The following is a 12846-nucleotide window of genomic DNA, read 5'->3' as shown; positions in this document are numbered from 1 at the left end:
TAGGCACTGCAAACACAGTGTTTAATCACTGTGATCAAATCTGTCTGTTGGATTTGGAAACCTCTTTCATGAACTGGATTTAATGTTGCAAAAAAGCAAAGGAGCATTCGAGTTTCCCTTTGTTCCTGTTTTCTTAGATTTGTGTCTTCTTCCCCCCACTGCCCCTTCCAACTCAATAGAGGCACACAGTTCGATGGCAAAAAAAACCCTCAGACCCAACAAGTTGCTGGACCTCTGCTGGAGAGGTGGGCAAAACCAGTAGCCTTTTCTGTAACCCCTGGCATTCCCTTCTCCGAAGGCGCTCGTCGCTATTTCCAGGCTAGTCTAGAAGTGCCGGGGGGGGGGGGGTGGGGGGGTGGGGGGGGTGGGGGCGGGGACGGAGCACGGGGCCTCTGCTGTGTCCACATGTGCGCCCCCCGCCAGGGATGCCCAGCTGGGGGAGGGCGGGGTGTCCGGGCACAGCCGGGGCAGAACAACCTGACCACCCCACAACTCGCCAATCATCAGGGGAGGCTGCAAAAACTGCTTGCTCCCCTTGGGAGGCGGGGACTTACACTGATGCAGCGCTGACCTCCGGACTGGGACTGGCAAACGGAATGCAGTTTAGCCAAGAGGTTACGTATGCCCTCCTCTGCCATCCTCCTCAGGGCTGCAAACACCCGGGCGGATGGGAGGAAGCGGGTGTGCACGGTGAAGTCTTCTCTTACTATAGGAGAGCACGCGCCATCTGTGCTGGTAGCTTCAAGGTGGTCTTTGTCATCCAGCAGCAAAAGAAACGAGTCCTCCCTTAAGGGGGCCAGGATTGAACTGCTGTGGTCTCCAGGCCGGTAACACGGGAGCCTTTTGTGTGCGTACTTAAGGACGGAATGTCTGCTATTCCTGCAAGTCCTGTGGCCTCTGGTTAATGAGATGTGAGGGCAATAGCTGCTCTGCAATTCCTGGCCCGTTATAAAGCCTTCATGTTTCAACTGAAATCTGCAGATATAAATAATCTGGTCCTGACAGCGATGGGAGTTCCCTTCTGTGACAGAAGTTCCAAGCTCTGCACAGAGGCCCTGACTACACGTGGGTCACCTCCCTACTGGCATTTTGCTTTGCCTTCTTCTCTGCAGGGAGCTATTACAGGGCGTCTTGGCCACGTTCTGACCTTGAAAGCCAGGAGGAGAAAGGACATATGTAGGAAAAGAAAACAAAGATAGATCTTTATGTAAAGCCCCAAGCCGAAGAATTACTGGACAAAATTCAAACCAGAAAAAAATACCTATCCTATCAAAAACTAAGCCCTTTGGAAAACCAACGACTGAAAATACATTTCCTTAACCCAAAAGACTATGAACTCACCATCCACATTCTCCAGCTAGAAAACATGGTGCACTTTTATTCACTATTAACAATGTCAACATCATATTGCAAGAGTCAGGGAGGACCCTTTAGCAAAGCGGAAAGTTGTACCTGAAGATAGAACTTACTAATTCTTCCCCTCCCCACCAAGGAGCTTCATGCCCTGAACCTCCCAGACACCTATGGCTCCACTTTTTCTATTTTAGGGTTTTTAATGCCGAAGCCCACCAAAGGGGAAGCGGAGAATGACCGTCAAGTTACTTTGGCTTATTTTCTCCTTTGAACATCAGAGTTCAAATAGAAAGTAGACATGCAAGTAATGAAAGCTTATGATCATGCAGCTTTCCTAATGCATAGTGAGTGGTCCAAAGAAAACGACAAACCTAAGAGGCAACAACAAAACCACAAGGAGGGATTCTCCGAGAGGGAGGTACCAAGGCTTTAAGGCCAATGCTTTCAACAAGCTTGCTGAAATCCTGAACCCAGAGTTCACACAGACATACAGACACACACATGCAAACAACTCACATTTAGAAACCAAGGGAAGTAAAAAGCTTCACAATTATTTAGTATATTCAGTAAAAACTGGAGATTCATGTAAAGCAGTTCCCTGCTTTTACCCAGGAGAGGCTGGTTTTCTTTTCGGTCCGTATTCCTCAGATGATGGTCCCAATTCCCTACATCATTCTGTCTGTATAGATGGTGCCTTAGGGTGTAGGGAGCATTTTAAAAATATTGATTGATGAGCTCATACGTCCCTGAAGAGGACAGAGTACTGTAGCAGGGAAAACACGGACTGGAATTTGGGGTCGTTAGTTCCAGACCTGGCTCTGAGCCTAAAATATTGGGGGTAAATCACCTAGTTTTTTAAATTTCAAATGCAAAATGGAAGGGAGATAGTAAATGATTTACCCGCTTGAAGTATTTTATTATTAACACTACAGAAGAAAAGCCTTCCTGCTCCCTCCTTCTGTAGCTCACTTTGATATCTGACCTGCTTAGTGTCACAATTCCAACAGAATCTAAATACTGATCATCGGCCCTTAATTCCATTAATTATTTTGTTCCCAAGGGAGAAGATTCTGTTTAGTCTCTACTTTCCTTATAAGAATTCCCTTCACAATGTGAAGACATGTCCTTATTTTCTAAAATTAAAAGATGTCAAATTGTCTAATACGTATTATAGGATCTATTTTCTAGTCTCCCTTTCTTCAAATTTTGCGCATTTTTTTAAAACTAATTTTTCCAGTTCCCATTACTTTTTTTTTTTTAACCTAGAAGTTGGAAGGAAAGGCTTTCTTTCACTTATGAATGCAATAAATATTTCTTAAAAACCTACTATGTGTCAGAGAGTAGGCCAGGAGCAGAATGCAAACTGGTAATAGAAATAATGTAATTTTGCAACATGGATGGACCTAGAGATTATCCTACTAAGTGAAGTAAGTCAGACAGAGAAAGACAAATATCATATGATATCACTTATATGTAGAATCTAATAAAAAATGATACAAATGAACTTACTTAAAAAACAGAAATAGACTCACGGACAGAGAAAACAAACTTATGGTTACCGAAGGGGAAAGGGGTGGGGAGGGATAAATTAGGAGTTTGGGATTAACATATATGCACTACTATATATAAAATAGGTAACCAAGAAGGACCTACTGTATAGCACAGAGACCTATACTCAGTATCTTGTAATAACCTATAATGGACAAAAATCTAAAAAAGAATACATACACACACACACATAAAACTGAATCACTTTACTGTATACCTGAAACACTGTCAACCAACTATACTTCAATAAAAAAAAAAAAGAAAACAGCTGTTAGAGAGTTCTTTGGAAAAACTAGTCTCCGAAACTAACCTGCACTTGGATAGGACTTCGCAGCTTAACCACTTCCTATTACAGATCACAAGCTACTTTGGTAAAGGCTTTGCCTTGAGTTTAAAACTGAGTAAGTCTAACTGAATCACACTGCTATACACTTGAAACTAACACAACACTGTAAATCAACTAACTATATTCCAATATAAAATAAACATTAAGTAAACTATCTGCTTAAAAAAAAACTAAGTGTAAGTCTATTGATGCATCTATTTTATCAGCAACATTTCCTAAGTCCCTCCGGTGTACTGAGCAATGTGCTAGAAATCTGGGATGTAGAGAAACATAAAGGACAATTTCTAACCCCAATCTGCTTTTTACGCTGGGGAAATCCTCTCAAAGAGAATAAACAATCTCTTTAACTCAGCTGAGTATGAAAAAGTGCCTTCAGAAATATTGGCTGACCAGAGAAGAGAATAACTCACAACCAGTCAAGGGCACTCATCAGGGGAAACAGGATGCAATATGCCTCTACTTTCTCCTGCCACCTGGGATCGAACAAGAGTCCAGCAGCGTCTAGCCACGGAGCCTCAAGGCTGAGAAAATCCCAAGCCAGAGTAACCTCTTAGCTGGCACATTCTGGTCACTTGCTGCTCTGAGCACTTAGGCCACATGTGTATTCCTGATGGGCTCGACCATGTAATGACATTATTCAGGAAGCTGCAGTTAAAGACCAGGTGATTGCTTCTCAGCTCTGCGTTTGTTTTCAGGAGATACAGTTAATGGGAATTCTACTGGTCTTTGGAATGCATGCGATAATGATGGTATTTGGGGATCATGATCCCACACACCTCTTCCTCTATGAGATTTATTTCTGCCCTGGTGGGTGACAGCAAATTTCATCAGTCACTTTGATTCCTCTTTAAAAGGTGGGAGTACAAACCAATAAATAGACAAAAATTTTATTTTGGCCTCTCTTGGGTCGTCAATATTAACTGGTCAACTTAGAATTATCTCCATGGATGCAAATTATCTCACAGTTAGGTGAGAAAAAGGGTCGGGGGGAGAGGGGAGTAATAGGATTTTAAGAAAACATTCCAACCAGCAAAGACTGCGCCTCCAGAGTCTGTTATATCACACACAGAGAAATATCCTGGGAGATGGGCATTTTTTACTTTTATTCTGTTTTTTTCAACCAGCTTACCCAACTGATGTCTGCTCACGGATACTATTTGAGGAAAAACATCAGGCAGCAGAGTGGAAGAATTTTGGTCAACTGTACTTTTTACTTTAGTCCTGTCATTAGCTTTTCATGAAATCAGGACCCAGCTTCAGTGAAGGATGACTTTTGGAAGGAAGGTGGTTGGACCTCAACTAATCAGCCGCCGTTCCTATAGAGTTTCCTATTCTGGTTGAAGCACCCAGGACCCTGAGATGCATCCCAGCTGTTTCCTCCGAACCCCATCACATCCCATGGTCTGCACCCTGTAACGTGTCCACACCCCATCTCACTCCTGTCTCCAAGGGCGTTAAAGCCACTCGGAACACAGTTTCTAGTCCCTTTTCCACACGACTACCAGGAAGGCAAATCAACTTCAGTGATGCACCTCATCCCCCTTTAAAGAATCCTGCCGTCCGTCTAGATTTTTTGCAGGATGAAGAATCCGTGGTACCCAGTTTTGGTCGCAGCTATATCCCGATGGCTGCTCACAGGAAGTGCTCAGTAACTGCGGAGTGTCTCTCACCTGCCTCTCCAGCACATCCGCTGCTTCCCTCAAGCCACACTGGTCTCCCAAGAGTCCCGACCTTGAATGCATCTTGCCCTCTAGCCTCTGTGCTTTTGCCCCAGGCATCCATGAGGCTTAGGAGACTGTACCTGCGTGGGCTCACACCTACTCTCTCACCACGTCCATCAGGAAACCCTGCTTCATCTTTCACCAAGAGCACACAGTCTCTCTCTACACAGCCCCTGGCCTTGGATCAGTCCACAGAAGCCTCGTGTTCCTCCAGGATCCCAGAGGCTCAAGGCTGGGCTGGGATCAGAACACAGCAGGTTTCAGACTCAGGGGCACAGGATCGGCTTTCGAGGGAGGCCCTGGTATGATTTCACTCCCATCACAGGTAAAACAGGCTTTTGGAGGCTGGCCTGGGTACCCAAAGGTTAATTATCCACATCCCTCAATGAAGTTGTCCCCCAAAGATTGATTATTCATCGTTTCTATGGGGGGAGAAAAACTTTCCATTCACAAATTGGAAACTACCTGAACTTTACTGCCAGTTACTTTATTCTTGCTTCTTTAAAAATAAACTCTTGGCCAAACTTGATTTACCTCTGATCGATCGGAAAGCCATGCTGTCCTTTCCTCCTTAAACAACAAACAGACATAGTTTTAAGGGACATTCAACTAGGTATTCCCTGGTGCCCAGGATCCTGAAACAGTTAACACCCTTATTAAACCAGAGAGTTCTGTGTGGTTGAGGGTCTGGTAAACACACGACCCAACTAACTGTTCAGGAAGATGATCTGTGAGGTTCAAGTGCTGAGAGCACTTCGGGAACACCCGAACCCCACCCTGACCACCCATCCATAGTGTTTGGCAGAGATATAATAATTCTGAAAAATGATGAAGGAACGATAAAAGGGGTGAAAACTAAACATGGCTGATGGTTAATCTCTACATCTTCCAATGTCATGCAGTTCTTCAACTAATTTAAAATACCACTGAAGTGAGATGAATCTCTTTAAATATTTTATCACCAAGATGCTATAAGATTTCTTACACACACATTACCACATTTTTCATTTAATTACTGATCAAACGTATGAGTTGAAAAGACGAAGATCTTGCCATAAACCAGAATAATTTGTGAGATGACAGCAAGCAGGCCTATGCTATCTTCCTCTTGATTTTTAAAAAAACTGTTCTTGAGTAAAACACGTAGACTTAGTTAAATAGGACTTTCCTATTTCTTGTGGTTAATACAGAAACCATACAGGACCCAGTGCTGGCATGGTAAACCTTTGAACACTACATCTATGAAATTCTGTTGTCTTTTTAAATTTTCAGTAACATTTCTTTTTGCTATATTTATCACATTTTCCAAAATATGAAAATGTTCCTTTTCTTTTAAATGTTGACTACATGTGAAAAATTAACTCTGGTTCTATTACTTCAAACTATCCCTTTATTAGCAACAGTTGTGCAGTGCTGTCAAGAAGCATTTTAAAATGAAAGTACCAAATTTGGAGTGTAGACACATCTGTTTTACTTTGCAGTATGTTTTATTGTTTTATTTCTAAGGATATGAATTCACAACTATCTTATAACTGAAGACTAAAGAAAAAACATATGTTGGTAAATCTGATTTCTGCATTTTTTTCATTCAAGGGAAGTTGCCTCCCTCAGCTGTCTGCCAATAAGTAATAAATGGACTTGGCAAAAAGTTTATTTAAGTTGGCTTTATTAAGCCAACAAAATACTGAAATCAAGTACGGGACAGGCAGAAAAATCTGTTCCTTTGAAGTCAATAAAAATCCATCTCCTTAATCCTTTTTTTATTCCAAGCAGTGGTGATTTTTCTCAACTGACTCACTGGGAGCCTTGATTTAGCTAATCTGTCTTGCTTAGTTATCTTTCTTCTCCAAAGCTTTCCTAAAGAAGCATCCTTTCCCCTTGACAACCGTCATCTTTTATGCTTGCATAGTGGTGCATCTGGTTATAAACATTCTCTAGTTAATCCTGATAGAGATTTAGGAAACAGGTTTTTAATTACCATCCATATTTTACAAGAACAAAAACAGCAGTAGCTTGCAAGCTGAAACAAAAGGTGCAGAGAAACGACCAACAGCAGAAAGGTGGCCAAAACGTGACACCACGCGTCTTTCCTAACCCTGTGTCACGGCTGTCTATCAGCGTCACCCACTCATTACAGCCATCAGGGAAGAACACTCAGGACTCCAGTCATAACTCCTTCCCCATACGCCAAACCACCCACAACAGGGCTATGACTCAGCCAGGAACACACACAGGAAAACATAATCGAGCTGGAAGATTTCACGATTAGAAAAGAAGGTCATTATTATCTTGGAAGAACAAAAACATGGATGGACCTCAAGACACTTAAAGGTCAGTATCATTTAGTCATTTTTATGAGAAAAGGATTCCTTACCTAAACTAAAGAGCACCAAGAATTTCAGACACACGAACTCTCGTTGGTCAAACTGTAGAGAACGAAGCTTTGCCACCAGCTCCTGTGAGTGACTCATGAGGTTGTTGAGTGTGGCCCCCGCTTGTGAGGCTATGATGGAAAAGTCCACCTGCAACACAGGATCAGTTTAGGGGGTTTTCAGAACCGGAAATTCTATATTCTATCTTTATTTATTATTTACGTTAAAATTTATATATGTATATACACATATATTAAAAATATGTATACATATATATTTCCCTTGAGACTTTTAAGCACTGTGGGTAAAAAATCAGGTTGCAGTATACATTCATAACACAGGGGACTTGCCCCATGAAAACAGTTTGAGACACATTCTATTATTATAAACTGTATCATAATCATCCTAATCAATCTAATCATTTTGATAAGCCTTGTAGGAAGCAGGTCTTGACTGCCTCAATTGTACATGTAGATACCTTTATCTTTTTTCCTACTGTGAAGTGACATTATCACCTAAGATGAAAATTGTTAGCTCATGAATAAGTTTAAAGAAAAATATACTGTCCATAAAAAGTGAATCCAGGGTGGCATTCTATATGCACATGAAGTTCATTAATGAGGCAAGTGAAGGCAGAGATATGTTTCTAATTTTATGAAGAGACTTCATTTTAAAGTAATCATTGCTCAAGATTGCATGCTTATGGATGATGAAAGAATCACATTTAGATTATTCGCTGGTTTGCTGCTTCCTCAAAAGCGACAAAGACTAGCTACTTTCCTATGATTGTCGATACATTTCTCTCTAATGACAGCAGTGATCTTATTTATGAGAACAATAATTTCTTGATTCAGAAAACAAAAAAGGTTTATTTCCTTCTTCATTGAAAAAAAAAAAAAAAAGGTGCTGCAATGCATCCATCTCAGATTATTCACGGGGACACCAAAAGTTCAATTTATAATAATAAGTTAAGATGTAGGGGTGGTTATCAATGGCAGAACTGGCTTTGCGGCTGCAATTACAGCATAATGGGAAAGCCCAGTTGGTACCTGACGCTCCCATCCTTTTTTTTTTTTTTTTTTTTTTTTTTTTTTTTTTTACTGGCAAGCTCTCAGGCAACCAGATACTCTTTTAGGTGCATTTAATATTTGCAGCAGCAGCAAATTTGTCTGGGAGGCAAGCCCTCATCTGCCACTCACCCGGAGCAGACTGTATTAAATTTTTATATTTATTGACATTTCATTACCATAATTGACTGCACTTGCTTCTCTAGGAGAAGGCACAGGGCTGCCTCCTAAGCAGGAGAATGAGTCCCTTGAGGAGAATTTGCAATTAAAAACAAGGCAGGATGGATTTTTTTTTTTTATTGTGTAAATATGATGAGTTGAATTTTCAGCTTTAACTTGAGAATACTGGGTGTACAGAAACCTTTTTTTGAGAGTGAGAAAAATTATGAGTCAGTGGAAAGACGGCCCCCCCAAAGGTGTCAATCAGTTTACAGAGGGTCAACTGCGCGTGAAAAAGCCCCAGTCTGTACGTGTCCTGGGGAGGCCCCCGCATCACCACTGCACTGTCCCACTTGCCTGGTCCAGGTGCCCACATCTCCCCACTAAATTCAAACATCGACTGTCCTAAGCGCACCTGTGGTTTCTGTTGCAGATTGTGTGAGAGGAAGGGCCAGCACACAGGCAGCCTGAACCCTGAGCCGGAAGCAGAGAGGACAAGTGGATGGATGTCACGGACCACGTGAGGGTCACCTGCCTGGCACACCCAGGGATGTCCCAACCATCACTGTACCAGTCCTCTTACAGGAGAACTTTCTACTCCAAGGATGTTCTTCTTACTTAACAGGAGCGGCTGAGCTCTGAGTCCCTTAGAAACTGTACATGGTCTAACTACTCCACATAATAGTAATATAAATCCTATAGGGACAACTGGGGTAGAATTGGGAATGGCAGCCAGGGCCAGAGGTAGAGGAAACCTGGAACAAGACAGGAGAGGGTGGGGGCCAGTGCAGCCACTGATGAAGCAAGAGCCTTGGGTAGTCACAAGAAGGCTCCATCTTTCGTGCCCCCGTCTCTCAGTGAGGCACTTCAGCTGGATAATACTAAGGTGCCACCCACTTCCATTGTTATCAAGAAATGAGAGTAGTTGGGACAACACCTCCAACTTAAGCTTGGAATCAATTACTGAAAGCATCGTTGGTGTAGCTTAGAACGTACGTAACACTTTTTTTTTTTTTTTTTTTGACTGCAGCATGTGGCATGTGGGATCTCAGTGCCCCCAACAGGGATCGAACCTACGCCCCCTGCAGTGGAAGCGTGGAGTCCTAACCACCGGACCACCAGGGAAATCCAGGTACATAACACATTTTAATAAAAATCACTAGTGGATCCCTAAACCAGGAAGGTGTACTACTAAAATAAGCCAGAATTATGTTGGTATTAATTGATTTTTCATTATTAAGATGGGGTTAATTCAATTTTGCTATGTCTGTGGTTCTAACAGGTAGGCAGTAAGTTCAAATACTAGAACTTCACAGTTGCAAATGTAGTAGATTGTAACTGAAAGGACTCTAAATAAATAATTTTTTTAAAAATATGGATTAAAATTTGCTATGTGTGTAACTTGAACAGGTATGAAATAAGTTCAACTATTAGAACTTCATACTTGGAAAATAACACGCTCTAATGGAAAGGGACTGAAATGGTTTCACAGGATTCTGTACTTAGTGAGATGGACTTCAGGAAATCAATTGTCACACCAACAACTTTATCGCTATATATTTATTTACATGCTAATTTGAAAGCCCAAACATGCTTATGAAATGGGGGCTCAGATAACATTTCTTTCAAGGATAATTTATCAAATTGCATGGCTCTGAAGGAGGGGCAGTGATTTATTCCTGAAACAGAGCCCAGATCGGCAACTTCCTGACATTTTATTACAAACATAATTATATTTTCATTGTTGAATGCGGAGTTTGCCCTCATTTCAGGAGCAGCTGGCCTTGTCTTTTATGTACTTAGTAAAATTAACTTATTGCTCTCTTACATGGAATCTCTGTGCCATTAAATTCAACTGAGATATTGAAGAAATACTATAAGCGGATATCCCCTTTGGATAAAATCTCACTCACCATGAAGGTAGCAACAGTTGTAGCTAAATTGCTTTTAGTTCTAATAGCTGAAATTTTTGATGACTTGTACGTTGTAAGATGCCTGTCTTTTTAATACGATACACAATAATAGAAGGTAATGAATATAAGGTGCCAGTAGTCCTTTCCCTTAGGAAAATGTTACAGCGGCTGTTAATTAGCTACAATATGCAAATACTGAAAGTGGTGCCACATCAAAATCCTCTACTGTTGTTTTATATATACACATACAGCCATATGTTTTGTGTGCGTGTATTTTTAAAATACTGGATAGAAACGAATTTTTGTCATAGTGATAAGATGCTAAATATTTGGAATTGATTTGGCAGTGCTTAACGTCACTGATAATCATTATTTCCTTTTGGCTTAACAAGGTTATTTAATGTACACTTATAGAAGCCAGACGAAAAGACAGAATTAAAATAGCTAACTTTAGGGTTAAGTAAGAAGTTCCGTTGTGTTGGCAAAACGCAAAGTCGCAATAATTGATACTAAAGACCAGAAACGCCATCTACTCCTTGACTGTTCTTGGTTTGGAAAATCAGAGAAAGAAATGCACTTTCTCTACTTTTTACATGGTAATTACCTTTACCCGGGGGCAGCACTTAAGGCAAAATGAAACGTGAAATAAGGAGCATTTCTAAAGAGCGGGAATGGAAGTGCTCTGAGAAAGAATGGCACAAACCCGTTTGATTTCTGGAACTCAGAAGGATGAAATCAAATTAATTTGTGGGCTGAGTCTTGTTCTTCTAATGCAGCTCCCAGTCGGGTTTGGGAGGGAGGGGGTTGGGAATCAGGCCCGTGATTCAACTCTGAAAATGGGTACACTTCTCCCAAAGACCTGAGCCACGGGATGAAAAGGCTCAACGAAAATTCACAAGATCGGGAAGTCAAGCCCACTGAGGCTTGATTCTAGAAAGCCTTTCTCATGAATAGTGCGGAAAGCAGAGATCAGACAGTGATGAGACTAATCCAATCCGCAAAAACTCTGAAAGAATGCTTTCCTTTAATTTGCTTGGGAACATGTGATTTATTTATAATTCAGCAAAAGATGTGGAGACAGCCTTTCATTTTCAAATATGCGCTGCTGGGGTTTCACAGCACATAAACATTTATGGCCGATGTAAAAGATCACAGTGCCTGAGTCCCCGAGTCCTGAAGCACCGTTCAACACATGCCTGGAACAGCCCAATGGAGTAAACAGATCTCTGCATTCCTTGCATCCATTTTAATAACACACCAGTTATCAAACGGAGGCTAAGAGATGGGAGGGACAGGCCAAAATCCTGTAAAGTTGGAATTAGGCCCATTAAGTAGACTTTCTCTTCCCCCAGGTGTCCAGAAGGCCAAGTGTCTCTCTTCCTTCAAACCTTTGCTCAGGGGCTTCCCTGGTGGCGCAGTGGTTGAGAATCTGCCTGCCAATGCGGGGCACACGGGTTCGAGCCCTGGTCTGGGAGGATCCCACGTGCCGCGGAGCGGCTGGGCCCGTGAGCCACAATTACTGAGCCTGCGCGTCTGGAGCCTGTGCTCCGCAACAACAGAGGCCGCGATAGTGAGAGGCCCGCGCACCGCGATGAAGAGTGGCCCCCACTTGCCGCAACTGGAGAGAGCCCTTGCACAGAAACGAAGACCCAACACAGTCAAAAATTAAATAAAAAATAAAAAAAAAAAATAAAGGAATTCCTTTAAAAAAAAAAAAATCAAACTGTTTATATAAAAAAAAAAAAAAAAACAACCTTTGCTCAAATCTCACCTTCTCAATAAGGATCAACCAACCAGTGCTATTAACACTGCAACCCAAGGGTCACTCAGCAACACAACCACGGATGTACGTTGATTCTCCTTTACACAACAGTTCCTTTTTTAGAAAAAAATTCAATAGCACTTTGACCTCTAGCAATTATTAGGATTATTGATTATTGTCAGTTTCTCCTGCGACAGTGTTAAGCTCCATGATGGCTGGACCCTGCAGGATGCTCAGTAAATATTTGTTGACTGAACAAATATCTATTCAGAAAGGAGCAGGACCTCACTGTAATTTCCTCTTTCCACCTTCCTTTTCAATAATGACTGGTTCTTACTAACTAACACTATCACTCCCTTCCCTTCTCACTTGCTTGCCATTAGGCCAAATATTTAGATGATTGATATATGATATTTGAATCGGTCTCTTCCACCAACATGATTCCAAAATAGTGAGGATTCCACCATTTCTAAGGTTTTTTTTAAAAAAGGCAGACAAACAAGTGTGGTAGATTCATGCAGATGCTTGAGGAAAAAACCCTAGGTACTAACCATTAATTTTGACTGAGCAATTGTTTTGACCCTTCAATGCACAACTTTCAATCC

The 12846-nt window shown here is 41.6% G+C and overlaps 1 protein-coding gene across 1 annotated transcript in view; it reads right to left on the bottom strand.

Annotated features, from left to right (window-relative positions):
- NR5A2 (nuclear receptor subfamily 5 group A member 2) overlaps positions 1-12846 on the bottom strand; it is a 125199-nt gene that overhangs the window by 39500 nt on the left and 72853 nt on the right. The window contains 1 exon segment of the mRNA XM_068538574.1: positions 7343-7490. Within this exon segment, the coding sequence (XP_068394675.1) occupies positions 7343-7490 (148 nt within the window).

This window comes from Eschrichtius robustus, chromosome 3, assembly GCF_028021215.1.
Source record: "Eschrichtius robustus isolate mEscRob2 chromosome 3, mEscRob2.pri, whole genome shotgun sequence".
NCBI lineage: Eukaryota > Metazoa > Chordata > Mammalia > Artiodactyla > Eschrichtiidae > Eschrichtius > Eschrichtius robustus.
Note: the sequence above shows the minus strand (reverse complement) of the source record. Positions and strands in the feature narration are given on the sequence as shown.